General features: G+C 48.2%; 1 protein-coding gene across 4 annotated transcripts in view; it reads right to left on the bottom strand.

The window, feature by feature from the left end:
* The window catches only part of plat (plasminogen activator, tissue), a 29,909-nt gene extending 17,581 nt beyond the window's left edge, over positions 1 to 12,328 (bottom strand). The window contains exons 1-2 of one of the 4 annotated variants that reach the window (XM_063056759.1): positions 10,375 to 11,276; positions 1,337 to 1,430 (exon numbers count right to left, since the gene is read on the bottom strand). In XM_063056759.1, coding sequence (XP_062912829.1) covers positions 1,337 to 1,430; positions 10,375 to 10,553 — 273 coding nt within the window. In that variant the 5' untranslated portion in view covers positions 10,554 to 11,276. Of the gene's footprint in view, positions 1 to 1,336; positions 1,431 to 2,296; positions 2,400 to 10,374; positions 11,277 to 11,340; positions 11,357 to 12,264 lie in introns of those variants that run through there. The other 3 variants (XM_063056761.1, XM_063056762.1, XM_063056760.1) reach the window with 3 other exon arrangements.
* Between the last annotated feature and the right edge of the window lie 8,279 nt (positions 12,329 to 20,607).

Raw genomic sequence — 20,607 nt, forward strand, 5'->3', positions numbered from 1 at the left:
TCTCGCCCTTCAGCAGGGTTATCCAAACAGAACTTACAACATTACAGCACACTACAGGCCTTTTGGCCGCGGTATCGTGCTGACCTTTTAACCTGCTGAGCCTTCCCTCCTACATAACCCTCTATATTTCTATCATCCATGTGTCCATATTAGAGCCTCTAAAATGTCCCTAATGTATCTGCCTCTACCACCACCCCTGGCAGAGCGTTCCAGACACCCACCATTCTCTGATAAAGAACCAACCTCTGACATTCCCACTAATCTGTCCTGCACTCACCTGAAAAGCCTGCCTTCTGGTATTGGCCATTGTTACCCTAGGAAAAAGATGCTCGCTGTCCACTTGACCTATATCTCTTCTAACCTTACACACCTCTATCAATTTGCCTCTCATCCTCCTTCACCCCTAGCTCGCTCAACTTTTCCTCATGAGACATGCTCTCTAATCCAGGCAGCACCCTAGTAAATCTCCTCTGCACCCTCTCTAAAGCTTCCATTCTCCCTTTGATGAGGTGACCTGAAATGAACACAATGCTCCAAGTGCAGCATTACCTGATGGCTCTTGAACTCAGTCTCCCGACTAATGAAGGCCACACACCATACACCTTCTGAACCATCCTATCCACTTGCGCAGCAACTCTGAGGTATGCATGGACGTGACCACTCTGTTCCTCCACACTGCTCAGAATCCTGCCATTAACCCTGCATCTGCCTTCAAGTTCCAGCTTCCAAAGGAATCCCTTCACACTTTTCCAGGTGGAACTCCGTCTGCCATTTCTCAGCCCATCTCTGCCTCCTGTCATCCACGGAAGGCTGGGCTTGGACAATTGGAACATAGAACAGACCGTCACAAGGACGGGTCCTTTGGCCCACCATGTTGTGCAGGATGTTCATTCCTCACTTGCACAAACTTCTCCTTCCCTTTTTCATCAAGGGGGGAAAAATGGGGGCTGAGGTCGAGTGGGGAGAATGGGGAGAAGAGGTCAAGTGGGGAGATCGGGGAGCAGAGGTCAAGTGGGGAGAATGGGGGCTGATGTCAAGTGGGGAGCATGGGGCAGAGGTCAAGTGGGGCGAGTTGGAGAGGGAGTTTAGCGGGGAGAGGCTGATATGGAATGAGAATGCATTTGTGGGCGGGGAGAAGGAGGGAGGATTGTGAGTGAAAGGAGGAGGGGGAGTGGAGTTTGAAGCCCTTACCTCTGAGGCCAGAATGGGGGGCAGAGGTTGAGGGGGGCGAGTTGGAGAGGGAGTTTAGCAGGGAGAGGCTGATGTGGAATGAGAATGAGAAGGAGGGAGGATTGTGAGTAAAAGGAGGAGGGGAAGTGGATTTTGAAGCCCTTACCTCTGAGGCCAGCGCTAGGCCAAGTAGCAGGGCGATGAGGGTGGAGATTTTCAACAGCATGTTCTTCCTTTGTCCTGATCCTCTGGCTGTATTCCTACAAGGACATTAACAAAGACATCGTTAAAGCTGGCAGCAGTCGCCCTCGGTTACCGATTCTCTGACCTACCGCCCTGACACCAGCAAGCAGATCATTGAGTCTTGCGGATAAAAACCGAAGGAAGTTTCACGCAGTGGAGGAATGAAAGGTTTGGGCTGGTCCTATCAAAGAGCTAGTACAACAGTGATGAAGCTGTCTTCAGTGAGATTGGTGACTTGCAGATGTAGAGCCCAGTGTGATGGATGGTTTACTGTAAAACCCTGGGATTTCAACTTCAGGACGTTATACAGGCCAGATCTCAGATTGGCCCATCATGTCCGTTGCTTGGACTACCCAAGCTTCCCATCTTCCTTCCCACAGCTGCGTCAGCTTTCCCATTCCATTTTAGGCCAATTTCCACGACTATCTGTTTCAACCATTCTTTCTCAAAATTGCTCAACTCTCTGCTGGTCATCTTGGACCCAGGTCATCAGCCGAGCCTCCCTGCGCTTACTGGAGAGAAGCTGTCTGCATTTGCCCCACCAAGTCTCAATACCAGCCTCCGACTTCTGCTCTCCCTGGCCCCCTCCCCATGACCTTCTCCCTAAGGAGACTGTAGCCCAGTTTCTCCACAGAACATGACCCCCATTCCTTGCCTCAACATCTCCTCTAGTGTGCGACCGAGGTGGGCGGAAGAGCATCGCTGGACGGACAAAATGCCAAACCTGGAAGTGGATGGGCTACAGCAGCAGACGACTGGGAACATAATAAAGCGGCTACTGAATGTATATCTGTTAGCCACGACCGATTCAACAAGTTTAAAATAAATACAAAGGGTACAAGAACAGAATGCCCATTGAAATAATAAATACATGGCATTTTACCAGTTGCCAGAATTCAACAACTGTGCTGGCTCTGAAGAATGAACATAACTGAGAGATTTTCCTCTGAACTGCATCCGCCCTGAGCATGTGTGAGATCGAAGATAAGACATGGAGCACACTGCCAGGGCTGGTGGTAGAGGCAGATACATTAGCGACATTTAAGGGACCCTTAGATAGGCTCCTGGGTGATAGTGAAATGGGGGGTTAGGTCCACCTTGGAGTAGGTTGAAAGGTCAGCACGGCATTGTTCCAGTCGTGAGAAACACGAGGAGTCCAAGCGTGGCTAACGACACAGAAGCAGGGAGAGAACTCACTGCGGGCAGCTGTGCTTGGCTCCAAAATGCTGCAGTGGGAAGACAGGACCCTGGCTCTGATCAGGCAGCTCACAGTCACCCCTCCCTACAGGGATTGCGTGGCTCTCGCCAATATTTTCCATCTGCTGGAGATCTCCAGAGGGGAGGGAAGCTGAGTCCTAATTCTGACATTTCCTCTGATTATTGTCAGCCTCCTTGGTCACGGAACTTTAATTGTATTTTTTTTTGCTGGATACCGTAAAACACAGACTACAGGGAGCAACACAATCTGCAGGGTACCGTAAAACACAGACTACAGGGAGCAACACAATCTGCAGGGTACCGTAAAACACAGACTACAGGGAGCAACACAATCTGCAGGGTACCGTAAAACACAGACTACAGGGAGCAACACAATCTGCAGGGTACCGTAAAACACAGACTACAGGGAGCAACACAGTCTGCAGGGTATCGTAAAACACAGACTACAGGGAGCAACACAATCTGCAGGGTACCGTAAAACACAGACTATAGGGAGCAACACAATCTGCAGGGTACCGTAAAACACAGACTACAGGGAGCAACACTGTCTGCTGGGTACTGTAAAACACGGACTACAGGTAACAATACCATTGAGAGTAACTCACACAAAATTTGAGCTGCTCGGGTTTGCTGGTGGTCAAAGCAAACAACACATTTCACTGTATGTTTTGATATACAGATGATAAAATCGTCCTGAAACCTGAAAATGCTGGAGGAACTCAGCAGGTCAGGCGTCATCAATGGAGAGGACTAAACGGTCAGCATTTTGGACCAAGACCCTTCATCAGGACCAGAAAGGAAGGGGCAGGGGCCAGAATAAGATGGTGGGGGTGAGGGAGGGGTGCTAGCTGGCAGGGGATGGGTGAGACCAGGTGAGGGGGGAAGGTGGCTGGCGATGAGTAATCAGGGGTGCAGTGCTAGCTGGAGCGCGTCTGGCACCTCTTTAAGAAAAATTATGAAATAAACAAGCTAATTAATTAGGTGCCACTCAGGGTGATTTGAGTATCTCAGAAACTGCTGATCTCCTGGGATTTTTATGCACAACAGACTCTGGAGTTTACTAAGAATGGTGCCAAAAACAAAAAAAAAAATCCAGCGAGTGGCTGTTCTGTGAACGAAAACATCTTGTTAAATCCATTCGCTGGGTGTTTTTTGTTTTTGGCACCATTCTTTGTAAACTCCAGAGTCTGTTGTGTGTAACAATCCCAGGAGATCAGCAGCTTCTGAGATACTCTAATCACCCTGGGCGGCACCTAATTAATTAGGTTGTTTATTTTGGCTTTTTTCTTAAAGAGGTGTCGGACGTGCTCCAGCTAGCACTGCACCCCTGCAAGTAATAATCTCAAAGAAAAATATGAGGCATACTCAGGTCAGGCAGCATCTGTGGAGGGAAAGAGTTAACATTTCTGGTCCTTTCAGCAGAACTGGGAAAGAAAAGAGAAGCACACACAAAATGCTGGAGGAACTCAGCAGGTCAGGCAGCATCTATGGAGGGGGAATGAGTAGTTGACGATGTTTCAGGCCAAGTCTCTTTATCAGGACTTTCTGATATCTGGATGAAGGATCTGAGCTCAAGAGATCTTTGTTCAATACCACATGCATTACTCTCAGTAGAGAGTGATCTTTGTTCACTACCACATGCATTACTCTCAGTAGAGAGTGATCTTTGTTCACTACCACATGCATTACTCTCAGTAGAGAGTGCGGGGCCCTGCTCAGGTCTGCAGTGTCACAAGACAACAGGGTATTAAATAAAAGCACTAACTTTGTACAATTCGCTGACAAAGTGTTAAATAAAAGCACTAACTTTGCACAATTCCTGGACCAGAATGGAAACAATCAGTTCAGTCAGATCGAGTCATTGAACTCGGCAGCACAGAAGCCCTTCGGCCCTTCTAGTCTATGCCAAACCGTTAATCCACCTAGTCCAATCTACCTGCATCTGGACTATAGGACTCCAGACACCTCCCAACAATGGACTTATCCAAACTTCTCTAAAATGTAATTGTACCTGCAACCACCACTTCTGCTGGCAGCTCTTTCCACACTCTCACCACACTGAAACATTAAACATTTCTCATTTCACCTTCACCTAGTCTAGTCTCACCCCACCCAACCTCAGTGGAAAAAGCCTGCCTGCATTTACCCTATCTTTACCCCTCATAATTTTGTATACCTCTATCAAATCTCCCCTCATTCTCCTACACTGTGGGAAATAAAGTCTGAACCTATTCAACCTTTCCCTGTAATTCAGCTCCTCAAATGCCAGCAACACCTTTGTAAACTTTCTCTATACTCTTTCAAATTTATTGATATCTTTCCTGTAGGTAGGTGACCAGAACTTGACACAATAGTCCAGATTAGGAACGAGACACAGCAGACGCTGGACTCTGGGGCAATACACAGTCTGTTGGAGGAAGTCAGCGGCTCAGGAATTGTCAGTCCTGATGCAGGTTTTCAGCCCAAAGCCTTGACAATTCCTTCCCGCAAACACCCCACCCCCCAACCACGATTCACCAAGTTTATCCAGCGGATCGCTTTGCTTGCTGTTATCAAAATCTTTCGTTAGTTCAAAATCTCTCCCAAATCCTTGTCTGTCCTGTGGAGACCCTCCAGGCCCTGCCACAGGACCTGCCCTGGATCCTGTCTCGCGTCTGTGCATCCTCGAAGAGTTGACAACATTATTAAGTGAACACAATGCTTCATCTGAGATTTAAACAGCCTTCCTCAAGTGTTGCCTTATACACAATTCCTCTCTCAATCAATCCAAGGATCCCCAGTGCAGTTTTTAGAACAACTTTTCTCTCAAACCCACCCCACCATATTCAAATGCCAATGCGGGCATGTTCTGGGATTGGTGTTGAGGATCAAGTCCTATTGGTTGAATCAGAGTCAGGAAGTTGAGGCCTATTGGCTGGAGTTGAGCCTGTGACTCTCCATGAGTCGGCTGGGGAGATCCGAGCCTGAGTCTGAGCCCGAGCCGACTGGAGACTGAAGGCGGCCTGTTCTGTGATTAAAGGTCTGTTTCTGGGCGTGGGTGGGAGCGAAGAATGGGGTTTGTTTTGTTGCTTCTTGTGTTCTGCACTGTGGGCAGAATGTATGGCAATGCTTGTGGGCAGCCCTCAGTACGCCTTCAGTTGTGACGGTTGTTAATGCAGAACAACGCATCTCAACATACACACAATAAATAAACTGGAATCTTGATTCTTGAACGTAGGTCTCTCTGCTCAGAACTGCACCATTCGTTTCTCATTCTTACCTTCCGGAATTTTCTTCCTAAAATACTCTGCTAGATTCCATCAGCTGTCCATCTGCGTGCTTTGGCATCTTTCACTGCCCTCCTTATTGTTTAGAACTTTCTCGTTTACAAACTTAATGATCCTCCACACCCGACCAAACTTAAACAACTGTGACCTTCAATTTCCTGCTCTAAAGAATCACCGACAAGCCGTCACTGCCTCTTTGGTCCAATACATTCTAATTCACAGCGAGTTTCAATTTTCCATGATGTAATAAATCTGGTGATTTATATGCTTCAAGTGACAACTAAACCAGACAATATTCCTGGGAGGTCAGTGTTAGGTTGAAGTTTACTGATGTCTAAACATCTACTGGAGTAATGCCACTGAGCACAGACCCCCGCTGCTCCAGTTCCAAAACTAATGTCTCGTAACCCCTTGCATTTCTCGTAACCCCTTGCATTTCTCTGTTTTACTGCGAATGCCTGCAAGAAAGCGTATGTACTTAGAGATATGCTAAGGAATTGGCCCTTTAGGCCATTCGAGCTGCACCGCCCAGCAACACCCGATAACTCTGCTTTAATCCCAACCTAATCACGGGGCAATTAACCTACTCGGTACGCCTTTGGACTGCCCAGAGAAAACGCACGCCTTTCTTGGGGAGGTGGTACAGAGGTTCCTTACAGAGCAGGCCGGGACTAAACTCTGACGCCCCAAGCAGTAATGGTATCGCGCTAACTATTACGCTACCGTGACGCCCACATGTAGTACTGGGTGAAATGCGCAGACTTTGATCATTAAGAAATTGGAAGTTTGATGCAAATGTACAAATTGATAGCAGGCAGAGAGTGAGTGGGCAGCCAGAGACTTTTCCCCAGGGTGGAAATGGTTACTATGAGGGGGCATAACTTTAAGGCGAATGGAGGAAATTACAGGGGGAAGTGAGAGGTAGGTTTTTTTAACAGAGTGCTGGGTGCATGGAATGTCCTTCCAGGGGCAGATACATTAGCGATAGTTAAGAAACTCTTAGTCAGGTACAGGGATGATAGAAAAATGGAAGGATACGTGGGAGGGAGGGGTTAGATTGACCTTAGAGTAGGTTGGACAGTCTGTTCTGTACTATACAGTCTAATATCTCCTATCTCCCAAGGCATGGTGGCCTCTGGCCATCCCTCAGAAACACACAACCACATTAACCCTGTGCAATGATTTGGGGGAAAAAGCACAAAGACAACGTTAACCAATCCTGTGGCAACTGTGGTATGGACTCATTTTGAGCCTTTAAATGCAAAAGTACTCCCCAGACTCTTTACATTATTTAACAACATTTGCTACTAAGGAGATAGTGTAGAGGAACAAGGACGGTGATTTCACAAGGATCCTGAAGAGATTTAGTGAGGGAATTTCAGAAGGGGGAAATATTGCCTAACAAACAACATTGAAAATAACGAAGAACCTAGATAACAATAATAACTGAGGTTTCATGTATCGAAGGGTCTTGATAAGATACCCTGAACTAGACAAAGGAAGAAGAACTACAGAATGAGTTGCCAGTTGCAGTCGGGACGGAGAGCAGGAATGAAGAGCAGCCTTGAGCTGCGGTAGATGGTCGATGGTGATGCTCCACGGGAGCCAGGACCGAAATCACTTCTGTTTATCACTTTGCATTAACGGTTGGCACAGAGTCAAAAACACTTGCTAAATTTGCAGACGTTATAAATCTGGAGGTGCAGTCATTGCAACAAATCATAAGAGACATTAATAAATTTGCAGCACGGTCAAATAATTGGCAAAAGGATTTCAGTGCAGACAGCAGTGGGGTGGCAGCTCTTAGCAAGAAGCTTCTGTTGGGGAAGAATGGACAGTCGACGCATTGGGTGGAAATCCTTCATTAGGACAGGAAAGGAAGGGGGAAGAAGCCAGATTAAGAAAGTGGGGGAGAGGGACGTGAGTACAAACTAGCAGGTGATAGGTGAGACCAGGTGAGGGGGAAGGTGGGTAGGTAGGGGAGGCAGATGAAGTGAGAAACCGGGAGGGGATGAGTGGGAAAGGTAAAGGGCCAAAGACAACAGACTCTTATAGGGGAGGAGAGTGGACCACGGCAGAAAGGGAAGGAGGAGGGGAACCGCGCCGATGATGGGCAGGTGAAGCGAAGAGGAGGAGTAAGAAGGGAGCAAGAAAGGGGAATGGAAAACAAAAGGTGGGGGGGGGGTGAGGAGAAATTACCAGAAGTTACAAAATCACGAGCATGAGGTCAAGTCAACCAAGTTCTAGAACTTATTGAATTGGAAAGTAAAGGATGTTCTGATAAATCATAATTGAATCACGATCAGATAACAGCTGTGTGTATATTTCTTGCTGCTGTGATCGAAGGCTTTGGCAAGGTGACAAAGGAAATCTATGAAAAATGCAGTACTGCTATGACTCTTCATTTTCTAACCTTATTCATCCCCCAGAACAAACACTGGGTCTTTGTTCTCTGAGGGTTGGGCTGATAATGGACTTTTGATGAGGTGGACTCACATGGAATATTAAAAAGACAATACCTTTATTTCTGACATGTCCATCGAAACGTACAGGGAAATGTATCGCTTTCGACGGGGCAGCCCGCAGCTTCTAGTGCCGACAGTTAAAGAGTACATAGAGTCATCGAGCCGTCGAGAAGTACAACACAGAAACAGGCCCTTTGGCCCATATAGTCCATACTGAAACCATTTAAGCATGCACATATCCAAACTTTTCTTAAACGTTGAAATTGAGCTCGCATGGTCTACTTGTGCTGGTGCCTCATTCCACACTCTCCCAACCCTCTAAGTGAAGAAGTTTCTCCTCATGTTCCCTTTAAACTTTCCCCCTTTCTCCCTTAACCCTCTGGTCGTAGTCCCACCCAACCTCAGTGGAAAAAACCTGGTTACATTTACCCTATTGATACCCTCCATAATTTTGTATACCTCTATCAAATCTCCTTTCAATCTCCTACATTCTAAGGAATAAAGTCTTAGCCTATTCAACCTTTCCTTATAGCTCAGGTCCTCCAGACCTAGCAAAATCCTTGTGAATTTTCTCTGTACTCTTTCAACCTTGTTTACATCTTTCCTGTAGGTAGGTGACCAAAACAATATTCACAAATTCAACATATATATATTCAACATATATTCAATATAACACAATATTCCAAATTAGGCCTCGCCAACATCCTATGCAACTTCAACATAACATCCCATCTCCTGTACTCAATACTTTGATTTATGAAGGCCAATGTGCCAGAAGTTTCTTTATGACCCTATCTACCTGTGGTGCCACTTTCAATGAATTGCAGACCTGTATTCCCAGATCCCTTTGTTCTGCTGCAGTCCACTGAACCCAACTGTTCACTGAGCATTAAATTCCAACTGCCATTTTTCCAGCTGATGCAGATCCCTCTGCAAGCCATGATAGCCTTCCTCAGCATCCTCTACACCCCCAGTCTTGGTGTCATCAGCAAATTTGCTGAACTACGTAACCACATTATCAACCAGGTCATTGATATAGATGACAAACAACAACGGGCCCAGCACAGATCCCTGCGGCACTCCACTCATCACAGACCTTCAGAGATGCAACTGTCTACTACCACTCTCTGGCTTCTCCCACAAAGCCAATGTCTAATCCAATTTACTACCTCATCCTGAACGCTGAGCGACTGAACCTTCTTGACCAACCTTTCATGCGGAACCTTGACAAATGCCTTGCTAGAAACAATGTAGACAACGTTCACTGCCTTGCCTTCATCAGCCTTCCTGGTAACTTCTTTGATTGGTTATCATGCATGAAGCCATGTCTTATCTTTAATCAGTCCATGTCTACCCAAATACTTATATATCCGGTCTCTTAGAATACCTTCCAATAACTTTTGCACTACTGATGTCAGGCACACTGGCCCATAATTTCCTGGTTTCTGTCTAGAGCCTTTCTTAAACAGTGGAACAACATTGACTATCCTCCAATCCTCTGGTACCTCACCTGTCGCTAAGGATGATTTATATATCTCTGCTAGGGCCCGGGCAATTTCTGCACAGGGTCCGAGGGTACACCCTGTCAGGGTGGCAAACACCTCCTCCTCTCTGGTGACAGGTATATACTCTGATAATAAAATTTACTTTCAACTTTATGTTTCAGCCTGTGACCTCTCTACAAATTTGTTCCTCTAAATCCCTCGGACTGTTGGGTGGTCTGTAACAAAGCCCTATTAACGTGGTCATACCTATCTTATGTCTCAGTTCCACACATGAAGCCCCACTAGAGGAGTTATCCAGTCTGTCCCGAGGGAGCTCTGCCGTGAAATTTTCCCTGGCTAGTAACCCCATCCTCCTCCTTTAACCCCTCCCGCTCTGTCGCATCTAAAACAACGGAATATTGAGCTGCCGGCCCAACCCCTCCTGCAACCGAGTCTCACTAATGTTGAGAGGGGGGAGCAGTGTCATAGTTTCAAGTTCCTCAGTATACACATCACCGATGATCTCACCTGGACTGTACGCACCGGCTGTGTGTCAAAAAAAAAGCACGACAGCATTCTGCCGCCTCAGGCGACTGAAGAAGTTCGGCATGAGCCCCCAAATCCTCAAGACCTTCTACAGGATCACCACTGGGAGCATCCAGACTGGCTGTATCACCGCCTGGTACGGGAACTGCACCAACCTTCATCGCTGGGCACTGCAGAGAGTGGTACGGACAGCCCAGAGCATCTGTGCATGTGAACTTCCCTCCGCTGAGGACATGTACAGCAGCAGGTGCGTAAAGAAGGCCCGGAAGATCATCGGGGTTACCGGTCACCCAACCGTAAACCGCTTCAGCTGCTTCCGCCTGGCAAGCGGTACCACAGCATTAAAGCCTGGACCAACAGGCTACGGGACAGCTTCTTTCTACAGGCCATTAGACTTAGAAATTCACGTCTTGTACATTGCGGCGGAGTCATAACGCAAAGATTTTTTTACTCTCTCACGTTGTGAGATGGATGTGAGATTTAAATAAATTCAACAACTGCTACAATATCACAATTCCAGGTGTTGATCCATGCCTTGAGCTGATCCGCCTTTCCTGCGATACTCAGCTCAGGATACGAGCGGCACCGTGCTCAACATTTCGGTTCCTGACTTTATCTGAGGTCTTCCCAACATCTGTCTCCACAGCCTGTCCTCTAACTGTCCTGGCGCTCTGGTTCCCACCTCCCAGCAACTCTATGCTGCCTGAGTGCTTCCAGCAGCGTTAAATTTGCAGCCAATGTCCAACTTCACGCGATGGAGGAGCGGCCGGAGCCGCGGCGATGTCGGCGCCGAGTGGCCGCTCGTGGCACCCACCACACACACCGACCCACCGACAGCACCGAACCTCCTGCCACCGAAGCCGGGTTCAGCGATCATTGGGGTCAACCCTTCCCGTGCTGCCAGACTGCGGTAACACCGATACGCGAGACCCTACCAGAGCAACGCACGCAAAACGCTGGACGAACTCAGCAGGACCCGATGAAAGGTCTCGGTCCGATACGTCGACTGTTTATTCCGCCTGACCTGCGGAGTTCCTCTAGCATGGTTAATGCGTTGCGACAGTAACTACGACAGGCACATCCTTTCCCGGAGGCTCTGTTAGAACACGGGACGCCCGTCTCGGGGCCGCTCTCAGCATCTTTGCTTCTGGTACTACTTTACTAGAAAGATTCACTAATTCCAACAATTCAGCTTCTCTCCTTTACACACTCGCAATAACACACACATGCGTACTCACTCTCTCACACAAACGCACACTTTCTTTCACACACACACCCTCTCGCACACATACACGCTCTTTCACACACCCACTCGCTTTCACACAAACACTCTCTTTCACAAACACTCTCTCTTACGCACTCTCTCTCTCACACACACCCTCTCGCGCACATGCACGCTCTTTCACACACCCACTCGCTTTCATACAAACACTCTCTTTCACAAACACTCTATTTTACATACACTCTTTTTCACACATACTCTCTCTCACACACCCACTCTCTTTCACACACACGCACTCTCTCTCTCTTTCACACACACATTTTCGCGCACATATACTCTCACACACATAGAGAAAGGGCGGACAGGCGAGGGGAGGCAGAGAGCGGCCGGGGAGAGTCGGGGGTGCTGCGCTGGGCATCGTTCGAAAGGCAAATGCGGCAAAGAGACTTGCGCAGGGTAAAGGGACAGAGAGAAGGGCAACAGGGCAGAGACGGAGGGAGCCCCTCCAACTGGCGGGACACCTCGTGGAAAGTTGCGAGTCTGGAGTCGAGTATCGGCAGTCCCGGGCCACCGCGCTATCCTGGGAGTGGGTTAGGGGGTTGGGGGCCGGGAGTCCGGTCCGAACACGGAGCGCCAGGCGCTGGACTCACTGAAAGAGACGCCGCTGATCCTCTTGTCGCCGCGATCGCCGAAACTGCGCCGCTCCCGGTCGTCGGCGCCGAGTTTTGTAGCAGAGAGAGGCGGGCACGGCAGTGAGGTCACAGCCCTCAGAATGGGGGTGGGAAGCTCCACCCCTCCGTCCCACTGATACCCACCCTCCCCTCTTCCTCTCTCCTCCCTCTCCTTTGTCCCTCCCTCCACGACCTCCTCTCTCCGTGCAGCCCTTCCCTCCGTCTCACCGCGGGACCGAACCTGGTTTGGGGTGGGGGGGGGGGGGAGGTGGAGAGATCCTGGCACACTGACCTGTGAGAGATGCCAGAACAGGAAAATAGCACCGGGAGAACCCGCCACTGGCATTGGAAACCCCCGGCACTGGAAGACACTGGTTCCAGGGACAGTGGCACCAGGGGACGCTAGCACTGGGAGATCCAGCACTGGGATGGGGAGATACTTTTGCTGGGAGATGTTGGCACTATGAACCACTCCTATGTACTCTGTATGGAGACATTGGCATTGGGAGCCCTGGCACGCAGAGGTTCCACTGCAAGTGGGACACTCACACTGGGAACCCACACATCACCAGCGTGACGGGGAGTCTGACATGGAACACAGTACGGGAGTCAAACCATGGGAAAGTGGGAGCTTGCAGCGGTGGAAGGACTGAGACTGGCCTCGGGATACCGGTTAGGAAGGACAAGCAGTGGGGTTGGGACTTCTGGGAGAAGTTACTCGGCTCTGGAGCGGGTGGGCAGTGTAATATTGGCATGTAGGTACATGGATGGGGGTCCCCATGAATAGGGTCTGAGTTTGTGGGGTTGGGGTTGGGGGAAGGAGGATTCGCGCCAGGAGAGAGGTAAATGTTTTGCCACCTACTGAGACCACGGCTGACTGGTCCAACTCTACTGCGCAAAAACTTTGTCAAAAGGTGTTCACTTTTAAAGTTGATAATCATCTGGTCATGATTGGGTGGGTGGAGGAGGCCGATATAGCAGTGGTGTTCAAGAGGCTGTTCTATAGATGCACAGTGGAGAGTACCCTAACTGGTCGCATCACAGCCTGGTATGGAAACACCAATGCCCAGGAATGGAACTGTCTACAGAAAGTGGTGGACACAGCCCAGTCCATCACGGGCAAAGCCCTCGCCACCATCGGGCACATCGACAAGGGCCACCGCCACAGAAAAGCAGCATCCACTATCACGGACCCCCAACACCCAAGCCATGCTCTCTTCTCACTACAACCATCAGGCAAGAGGTTCGGGAACCTTAGACCGGGATCAGGAGCAGTTATTACCCTACAACCATTAGCAGCCCCCTGAACCCCATGTGGATAGCTTCACTCAACACAAAACTGAACTGATCCCACAACTTATTTTCAAGGACTCTTTGGAAATCATGTTCTCAGTATTTTTTTAAAAAAATCTGCACAATTTGTCTTCTTTTGTTTCTCGGTGTTCGTAAATTCTATTGAATTTATTTGCCTGTAGATTCCTGCAAAAATGAATCTCGATTTAGTATACGGTAACATATACATTGATAATAAATTTTACTTTCAACTTTGACAGGCACACGAATGGGCAGGAAGTAGAAGGATATGGACTGGGGCAGAAGGGATCAGTTTAGTTGAGCATTTCATTGGTAATTTAATTAATTTCGCACAACACCACGGGCCAAAGGATCTCTTCCTCGGCTGTACCGTTTCTAATTCCCATCTTCAGCTGCTCTCAGCGCTGATAATTTTCTAACCCCTGATGATAATTTTTAAACTACTCCCTCTAGTGCCACGTTCCCCAGCTGGCGAAAATAACTCCCCCCCCCCCCCCGGTTACCCTATCATTCGTAGCTGGAACGCAATGCCGCATTAAAGAGGAAGGTGATGGGCAAATGCTTCCACACGGGGTGGGGGGGGGGTGGGGGGTGGAACGAGCTGCCAGAGGCTGTGGTGGAGGCTACAATTGCAATTTTTCGAAGTCATTTGGTTCAGGTGCATGAATAGGATATGGCACAAATTGAATTAGCTCTGTTTGGTCCCTTGGTCGGCATGGGCTAAGTTAACTCTATAATCTCAATCGCATTATCTTCAGAACTGACGAATGCACGACTGAAAGAGTGAAGGAGGTGTGAGAGTAAATCTCAAAGACAGAACTGACCCACTGCGGCTGAATAACATGGTGTCGCAATAAAGGACTGTGGGATCTTTCGCAAAACAGTTAGGGCCCGTGGGCATGAGTTACTCCCTCAGTCCTGCACAGGCCGGCAGCTTGGACATTTGGAGCGGGACTCGAAAGCTGCAGGTGCCTCAGAGACCTGTAGCGCAGCAGCAAATGAGCAGGAGAAAGTCTGCAGGCGTTGGGAATCCGAGCAGCGCACACAAAATGCCGGAGGAACTCAGCGGGCCAGGCAGCACCTGCGGAAATGAGTAAGCAGTCGAAGCTTCGAAGGAACTTCCGAAGGGTTTCGGCCCCAAGTATCGACTGTTTACTCTTTTCCATAGATGCTGCCTGGCCTGCTGAGTTCCTCCGGCACTCTGCGTGGGCTGCTGCAGCAAATGAGTCGCGTCTGACCGATTGTGAGAGATGATAGGACATCCAGCGGTAGAGCACAATACAGACCCTTGGGTCCACGATGTTGTGCCAATCGTTTGACATCCTCTAAGATCAATCTCACCTTCCCCTCCCACATAGCCCTCCGTTTTTCTATCGTCCATCTGCCTATCTAAGAGTCTCTTAAATGTCCCTGATGTATCTGCCTCTACCATCACCTCTGGCTTGTCCTATCTCACCACTCTCTTTTTCCATCCCCCATACTGGTTCCCCTCTCACCCTTCTCTGCTCACCTACCCATCACCTCCCTCTGGTGCCCCTCCTTCTTCCCTTTCTTTCATGGTCCACTCTCCTCTCCTGTCAGATTCCTACTTCTCTGGCCCTTTACCTCCTCCCAGCTTCTCACTTCATCCCCCTTCCCCCTCACCTAGTCTCACCTATCACCTGCCAGCTAGTATTCCTCCTCCTCCCCCCACCGTCTTAATCTGGACTCTTCTCCCTTCCTTTTCAATCCCGATGAAGGGTCTTGGCCTGAAACATTGACTGTTTATTCCCCTCCATGGAAGCTGATTGACCTGCTGAGTTCCCCCAGCATTTTTTGTGTTGCTTAAGATTTCCAGCATCTGCAGAACCTCTTGAGCTTAGTGACACTTACGAGGCCGCTGAACAGACGTCCTCCTCAGGCAGAACTATAGAGGGGAATAAACAGTCGACGTTTTGGGCTGAGATCCTTCATCAAGACTTCTTCAGTCCCAAAGAAGTGCCTCGGCCTGAAACATCGACTGTTTACTCCCCTCCGTAGATGCTGCCTGGCCTGCTGAATTCCTCCAGCATTGTGTGTGCATTAGCTGAGGGAAGAGAAGTTTCCAGTCCAAACAATGAACATCCCCCGCTGAAGATAACACTGGAAAGATTCACATTGATACTATTGCCATGACAGTCCTGTTCCATTCTGAAAACAGACCGTCCCAGGAGCCAAGTTCTCCCTGGAACTGGAAGAAACTGTTCTATACATGAGAAATCCATGACAGGTCAATGATTCAGCCATCCACTGCCCATGTTATCAACCTAACGCACAGCTCACATTACAACATCCATACAGATTTTATCTCAATACCACAGGCTCATACATTCCTCTGCTATTTACCACACAGCTGAGCTGCAGCCTCTGCAAAACTCGCAGCATTGCCCGTCCTTTGGCCGTCCTCCTCTACCTGTGGTTTCACCTTCCAGTTTTTGATCTCCTCCATTTGGTTGAAGATTCTCACGGTAGAGTGGACAGCACTTCATTGCTGCTTCTATTCACTGAGACACAGAGCTGTGCTATCTCTGAGAGCCTTCAGCCTGCTGACCCTGGGCCAGCTCAGTGCAAGAGCTTCCTGTTCACCCACTCCCCTCAAAGTCCCTTAATCTTTATCATTGATCTATTTGTATTATCTTAAAGAATTAAAGATTAGTTTTATCGTAGTATAGGACAATAACAATGATAACTTAAACTACAGTGCCAAATGGAATAAGAAAGCATTGAGGTAGTGTTCATGGGTTCAAAGCCCATTCCGAAATCTGACGACAGAGGGGAAGGAGCTGTTCCTGAATCGTTGAGTGTGTGTCTTCAGGTTTCTGTACCACCTCCCTGATGGTAACAATGAGAAGAGCACATGCCCTGGGTGATGGGGTCCTTAATGATGGAGGCATCACTCCTTGAAGATATCCTGGATGCTGAGGAGGCTCACAAAATAATCTGCAGATGCTGTTGTCAAAGGAACACCCACAATGCTCTGGAGGAACTCAGCAGGTCAGTCAGCATCAGTTGAAAAGATTAGTCAACGTTTCGGGCCAAAACCCTTTGTCAGGACTGAAGGAAGAACTTTGGGGAGGGTTTGAAGAATGCTGGTAGTTGAAAAAAAAACAGTAATTTGAAAGACAAAGGTGTGGGGGAGGGGAAGCAGGGAGGTGATTGGCAGGAGAACAATGCACCGTAGTAGAAGGAGGCAGAACTATGAGGGAGGTGATGTGAAATAGGGATAGAGGAAGGGAGGGGGAGGCAATTACTGGAAGTTGGAGAATTCTATGTTCATACCAAGAGGCTGGAGACTACCTAGATGGTATATGAAGTGTTGCTTCTCCAACCTGAGTTTAGCCTCGTCATGGCAGTAGAGGAGGCCATGTATGGACATATCTGAATGGGAATGAGAAGCAGAGTTGAAGTGGGTGGCTACCAGGAGATCTTGTCTGTTGTGGCAGATGGAGCGGAGGTGCTTTACGAAGCGGTCCCCCAATCTGCGTCAGGTTTTACCGATGTAGAGGAGGCCGCACCGGGAGCACCGGATGCAATACATGACCCCAACAGGTTTGCAAGTGAAGTGTTGCCTCACCTGGAAGGACTGTTTGGGGCCCTGAATGGTGGCAAGAGAGGAGGTGTAGGGACAGGTGTAGCACTTATGCTTACAGGGGTAAGTGCTGGGTGGGAGATCCGTGGGGATGGACGTGCGGATAAGTGAGTCGCAGAGGGATCGATCCCTGTGGAAAGCGGAGAGGGGTGGAGAGGGAAAGATGTGCTTAGTGGTGGTGCTGAGGAAGCTCGTGCCCATGATGGAGCTGAATGAGTTTACAACTTTCTGCAGCTTATTTCAATCCTGTGCAGTACCATAACCCCCCTCTCCCATACCAGATCGTGACGCAGCCAGATAGAGTGCTTCCATCTGTAGAAATTTGCGAGTGTCTTTGGTGACATGCCAAATCTCCTCAAACTCCAAATGAAATGCAGCCACTATCATGATGTAACTGCATCAATATGTTGCGTCCAGGATAGGTCCTCAGAGATGCTGACACCCAGGAACTTGAAGTTGCTCACCCTTTCCACTCCTGATGCCCCGATGAGGACTGGTGTGTGGTCCCTCATCTTATACTTTCTGAAGTCCACCACCAGTTCCTTGGTCTTATTGCTGTTGAGTACAAGGTTGTTGCCGTGACACCGCTCAACCGGGTGGTCTATCTCGATCCTGTCCTCCTCGTCACCATCCGAAATTCTGCAACAGTAGTTGCATTGTCAACAAATTTGTATTGTAAGGTGGCCTTTGCGCTGTGCCCAGCCGCTCAATCGTGGGCGCCAGTGTTAGTTGTCAGCAAGCAGGAGATGATTGTGGTTTCCCGGTGAGGAGATCGAGGATCTAGTTGCAGAAGCCCAGGTTTTGGAGCTTTTGACATGTGGGAGGAAACTGGAGCACCTGGAGGAAACTTACGTGGTCACGGGGAGAACGTAAATCTCTAGAGCAACACACGCAAAATGCTGGAGGAACTCGTTAGGTCAGGCAGCATCTATGGAGAGGAATAAATAGTTGATGTTTCAGGCCATGACCCTTCACCAGGACTGGAATGGGACAGAACCAGAATAAGAAGGTAAGGCTGGGGGTGGGGGGACAGAGTACAAGCTGACAGGTGATAGGTGAAACCAGGTGATAGGGGCAGGTGAATGCATGGTGGAGGGGAGATGAAGTGAGAACTGGGAGGTGGTAGGTGGAAAAAGGTAAAGGGCTGAAGAAGAAGGAATCTGAAAGCAGAAGACAGTGAACTGTGGAAAAAAGGGAAGGAGGAGGGGCACCAGAGGGAGATGAGAGACAGGGGAGGAGAAGAGGAGGTAAGAGTGGAGCCAGAGTGGAGAATGGAAAAAGACGGAGAGGAGAGGGAGGAGGAATTTCCAGGAGTTGGAGAAATGGATTTTCATGCTGTCAGGTTGGAGGCTACCCAGATGGAGTATGAGGTGTTGTTCCTCCAACTTGAGAGTGGCCTCATCATGGTCGTAGAGGAGGCCATGTTGGAATGGGAATGGGCGATGAAATTAAAATGGTTGGCCACCACAAAATCCTCCTTGTTGCGTATGGAGCAAAGTGGTCTCCTAGTCTCTTTACGGCAATTGATCTCTGACTGGTGATCGCAGTGATCACAGTTACTGCTACACTACCCAGATCTTCATCTGAATGCCACTGTTAAAGTGATTTTACTGTGTGTTTAGATCTCTATAATAATAACTGAATAGAATAAAATTTCATTTGTCTCCACTCTGATTTTTTATCCCCATCAGAATCAGGTTTAGTATCACTGGCGTATGTTGTGAAATTTTAACTCTTTGTCCCCTAATTACAGGCTGTCATGGGTGAAGACTGTTTCCACTAATTTGCCTTGTCTACAATGTCTCCCTCAGGCTCTCTCGTAATCCTCTCTGTCCCAGGAAGGGCAATCCCGGTGTATCCATGCAGACACGAAGCATGGCAGCAGGGGGCAGTCTCACAGCCTTAATGTCATGGCTGTTGTGCTTTGTGTCCACTAAGTTTGTGGTGATTTGCCCCGCTAATATGGTTAACTGAATACCAAGGCTTTGGGCCTAGTCCAGGCTGCTCCAGGGATTTGGATCCAATGACTCAATATGGTTCAGAATGCGCTGTTGTTGCTCGCTTCTATTGAGTTGTTTTTTTTTCTTTCTCTGTGAGAATTGGGGGTTGGTCTTACTTATTTTTAATTGGGTTCTGTCAGGTTCCTTGTTTTGTGACTGTCTGTAAGCAAACAAATCTCAAGTTGGTATAATTTATTCATTCTTTGATAATAAATGTACTTTGAATCCTTGAATCTTTAAAGTCCCTGCCCTTGATTGTAAACCTCTACTGAAGCCTTTCTAGCTCCTTTTAGAAGTGAGGCTCCCTGATTCCAATTGAGGCTGCTAATCACTCTCTCTGGGACACTAAGTATACTCCAGCCACACTGTCAACTGATAAATTGGGTTATTGATGCCTTACGCAAATATCAGGGACCCCCACCATCCAGGCCGTGCTCTACTCTCGTTGCTGCCACCAGGAAGGAGGTAGCCACAGTTATTGCCCCTCAACCATCAGGCTCCCGCACTGGCGTGGATAACTTCACTCACTTCAAAACTCAACTGACTCTGAAAGCTATGGGCTCACTTCTAAGGATTCTACAACCCCTGATTTCAGGTTTCTTTTTAATAACTATTTATGATGATGATAATGATGATGCTGGTGCTGCTGATGATGATGATGATGATGCTGCTGATGATAATGATGATGATAATTACTATTATTTCGTATGTGCACACTTTGTCTTCTTATCTACATAGATTGTTTGTCAGTCTTTGTGTGTAGTTTTTCATTGATTCTATTGTATTTCTTTGTTCTACTGTGAAGGCCTGCAAGAAAATAAATCTCGGGGTAGCCTATGGTGACTCACTCTATATGTACTTTGATAATAAATTTACTTTGAACTTTGAAGTTTAAATGTACTGAGGTACAGTGAAAAACTTTGTTTTGCATGCCATCCGTAAAAGTAATTTCATCACATCAGTGGATCGAGGTAGTACGAGTGGAAATAGTAACAGAATTCAGAACAAATTTAACAGCTACAGAGAAAGTGCAGTGCAGGTACGCAGTAAGGTACAAGGCCATGGCAAGGTAGATTGTGAGGTCAAGAGTCCTACTTATCTAACTAGGGAACCATTCAATAGTTTTATAAGAGTAGAACAGAAGTTGTCCCTGAAGCTGGTGGTATGTGCTTTCAGGTTTTTGTATCTTCTGTCTGATGGGAGACTGGTGAAGAGATCTATCCTGGGCCCAACATATCAATCCAACTACTAAGAAGGCATGACGGTGGCTATATTTCATTAGGAGTCTGAGGAGATTTGGTATGTCACCAAAGACACGCACAAACTTCTACAGATGTACCATGGAGAGCATTCTAACTAGCTGCATCACCATCTGGTATAGTGGGTGGGGGGTGTGCTACA

This window comes from Mobula hypostoma, chromosome 8 (assembly GCF_963921235.1).
Source record: "Mobula hypostoma chromosome 8, sMobHyp1.1, whole genome shotgun sequence".
NCBI lineage: Eukaryota > Metazoa > Chordata > Chondrichthyes > Myliobatiformes > Myliobatidae > Mobula > Mobula hypostoma.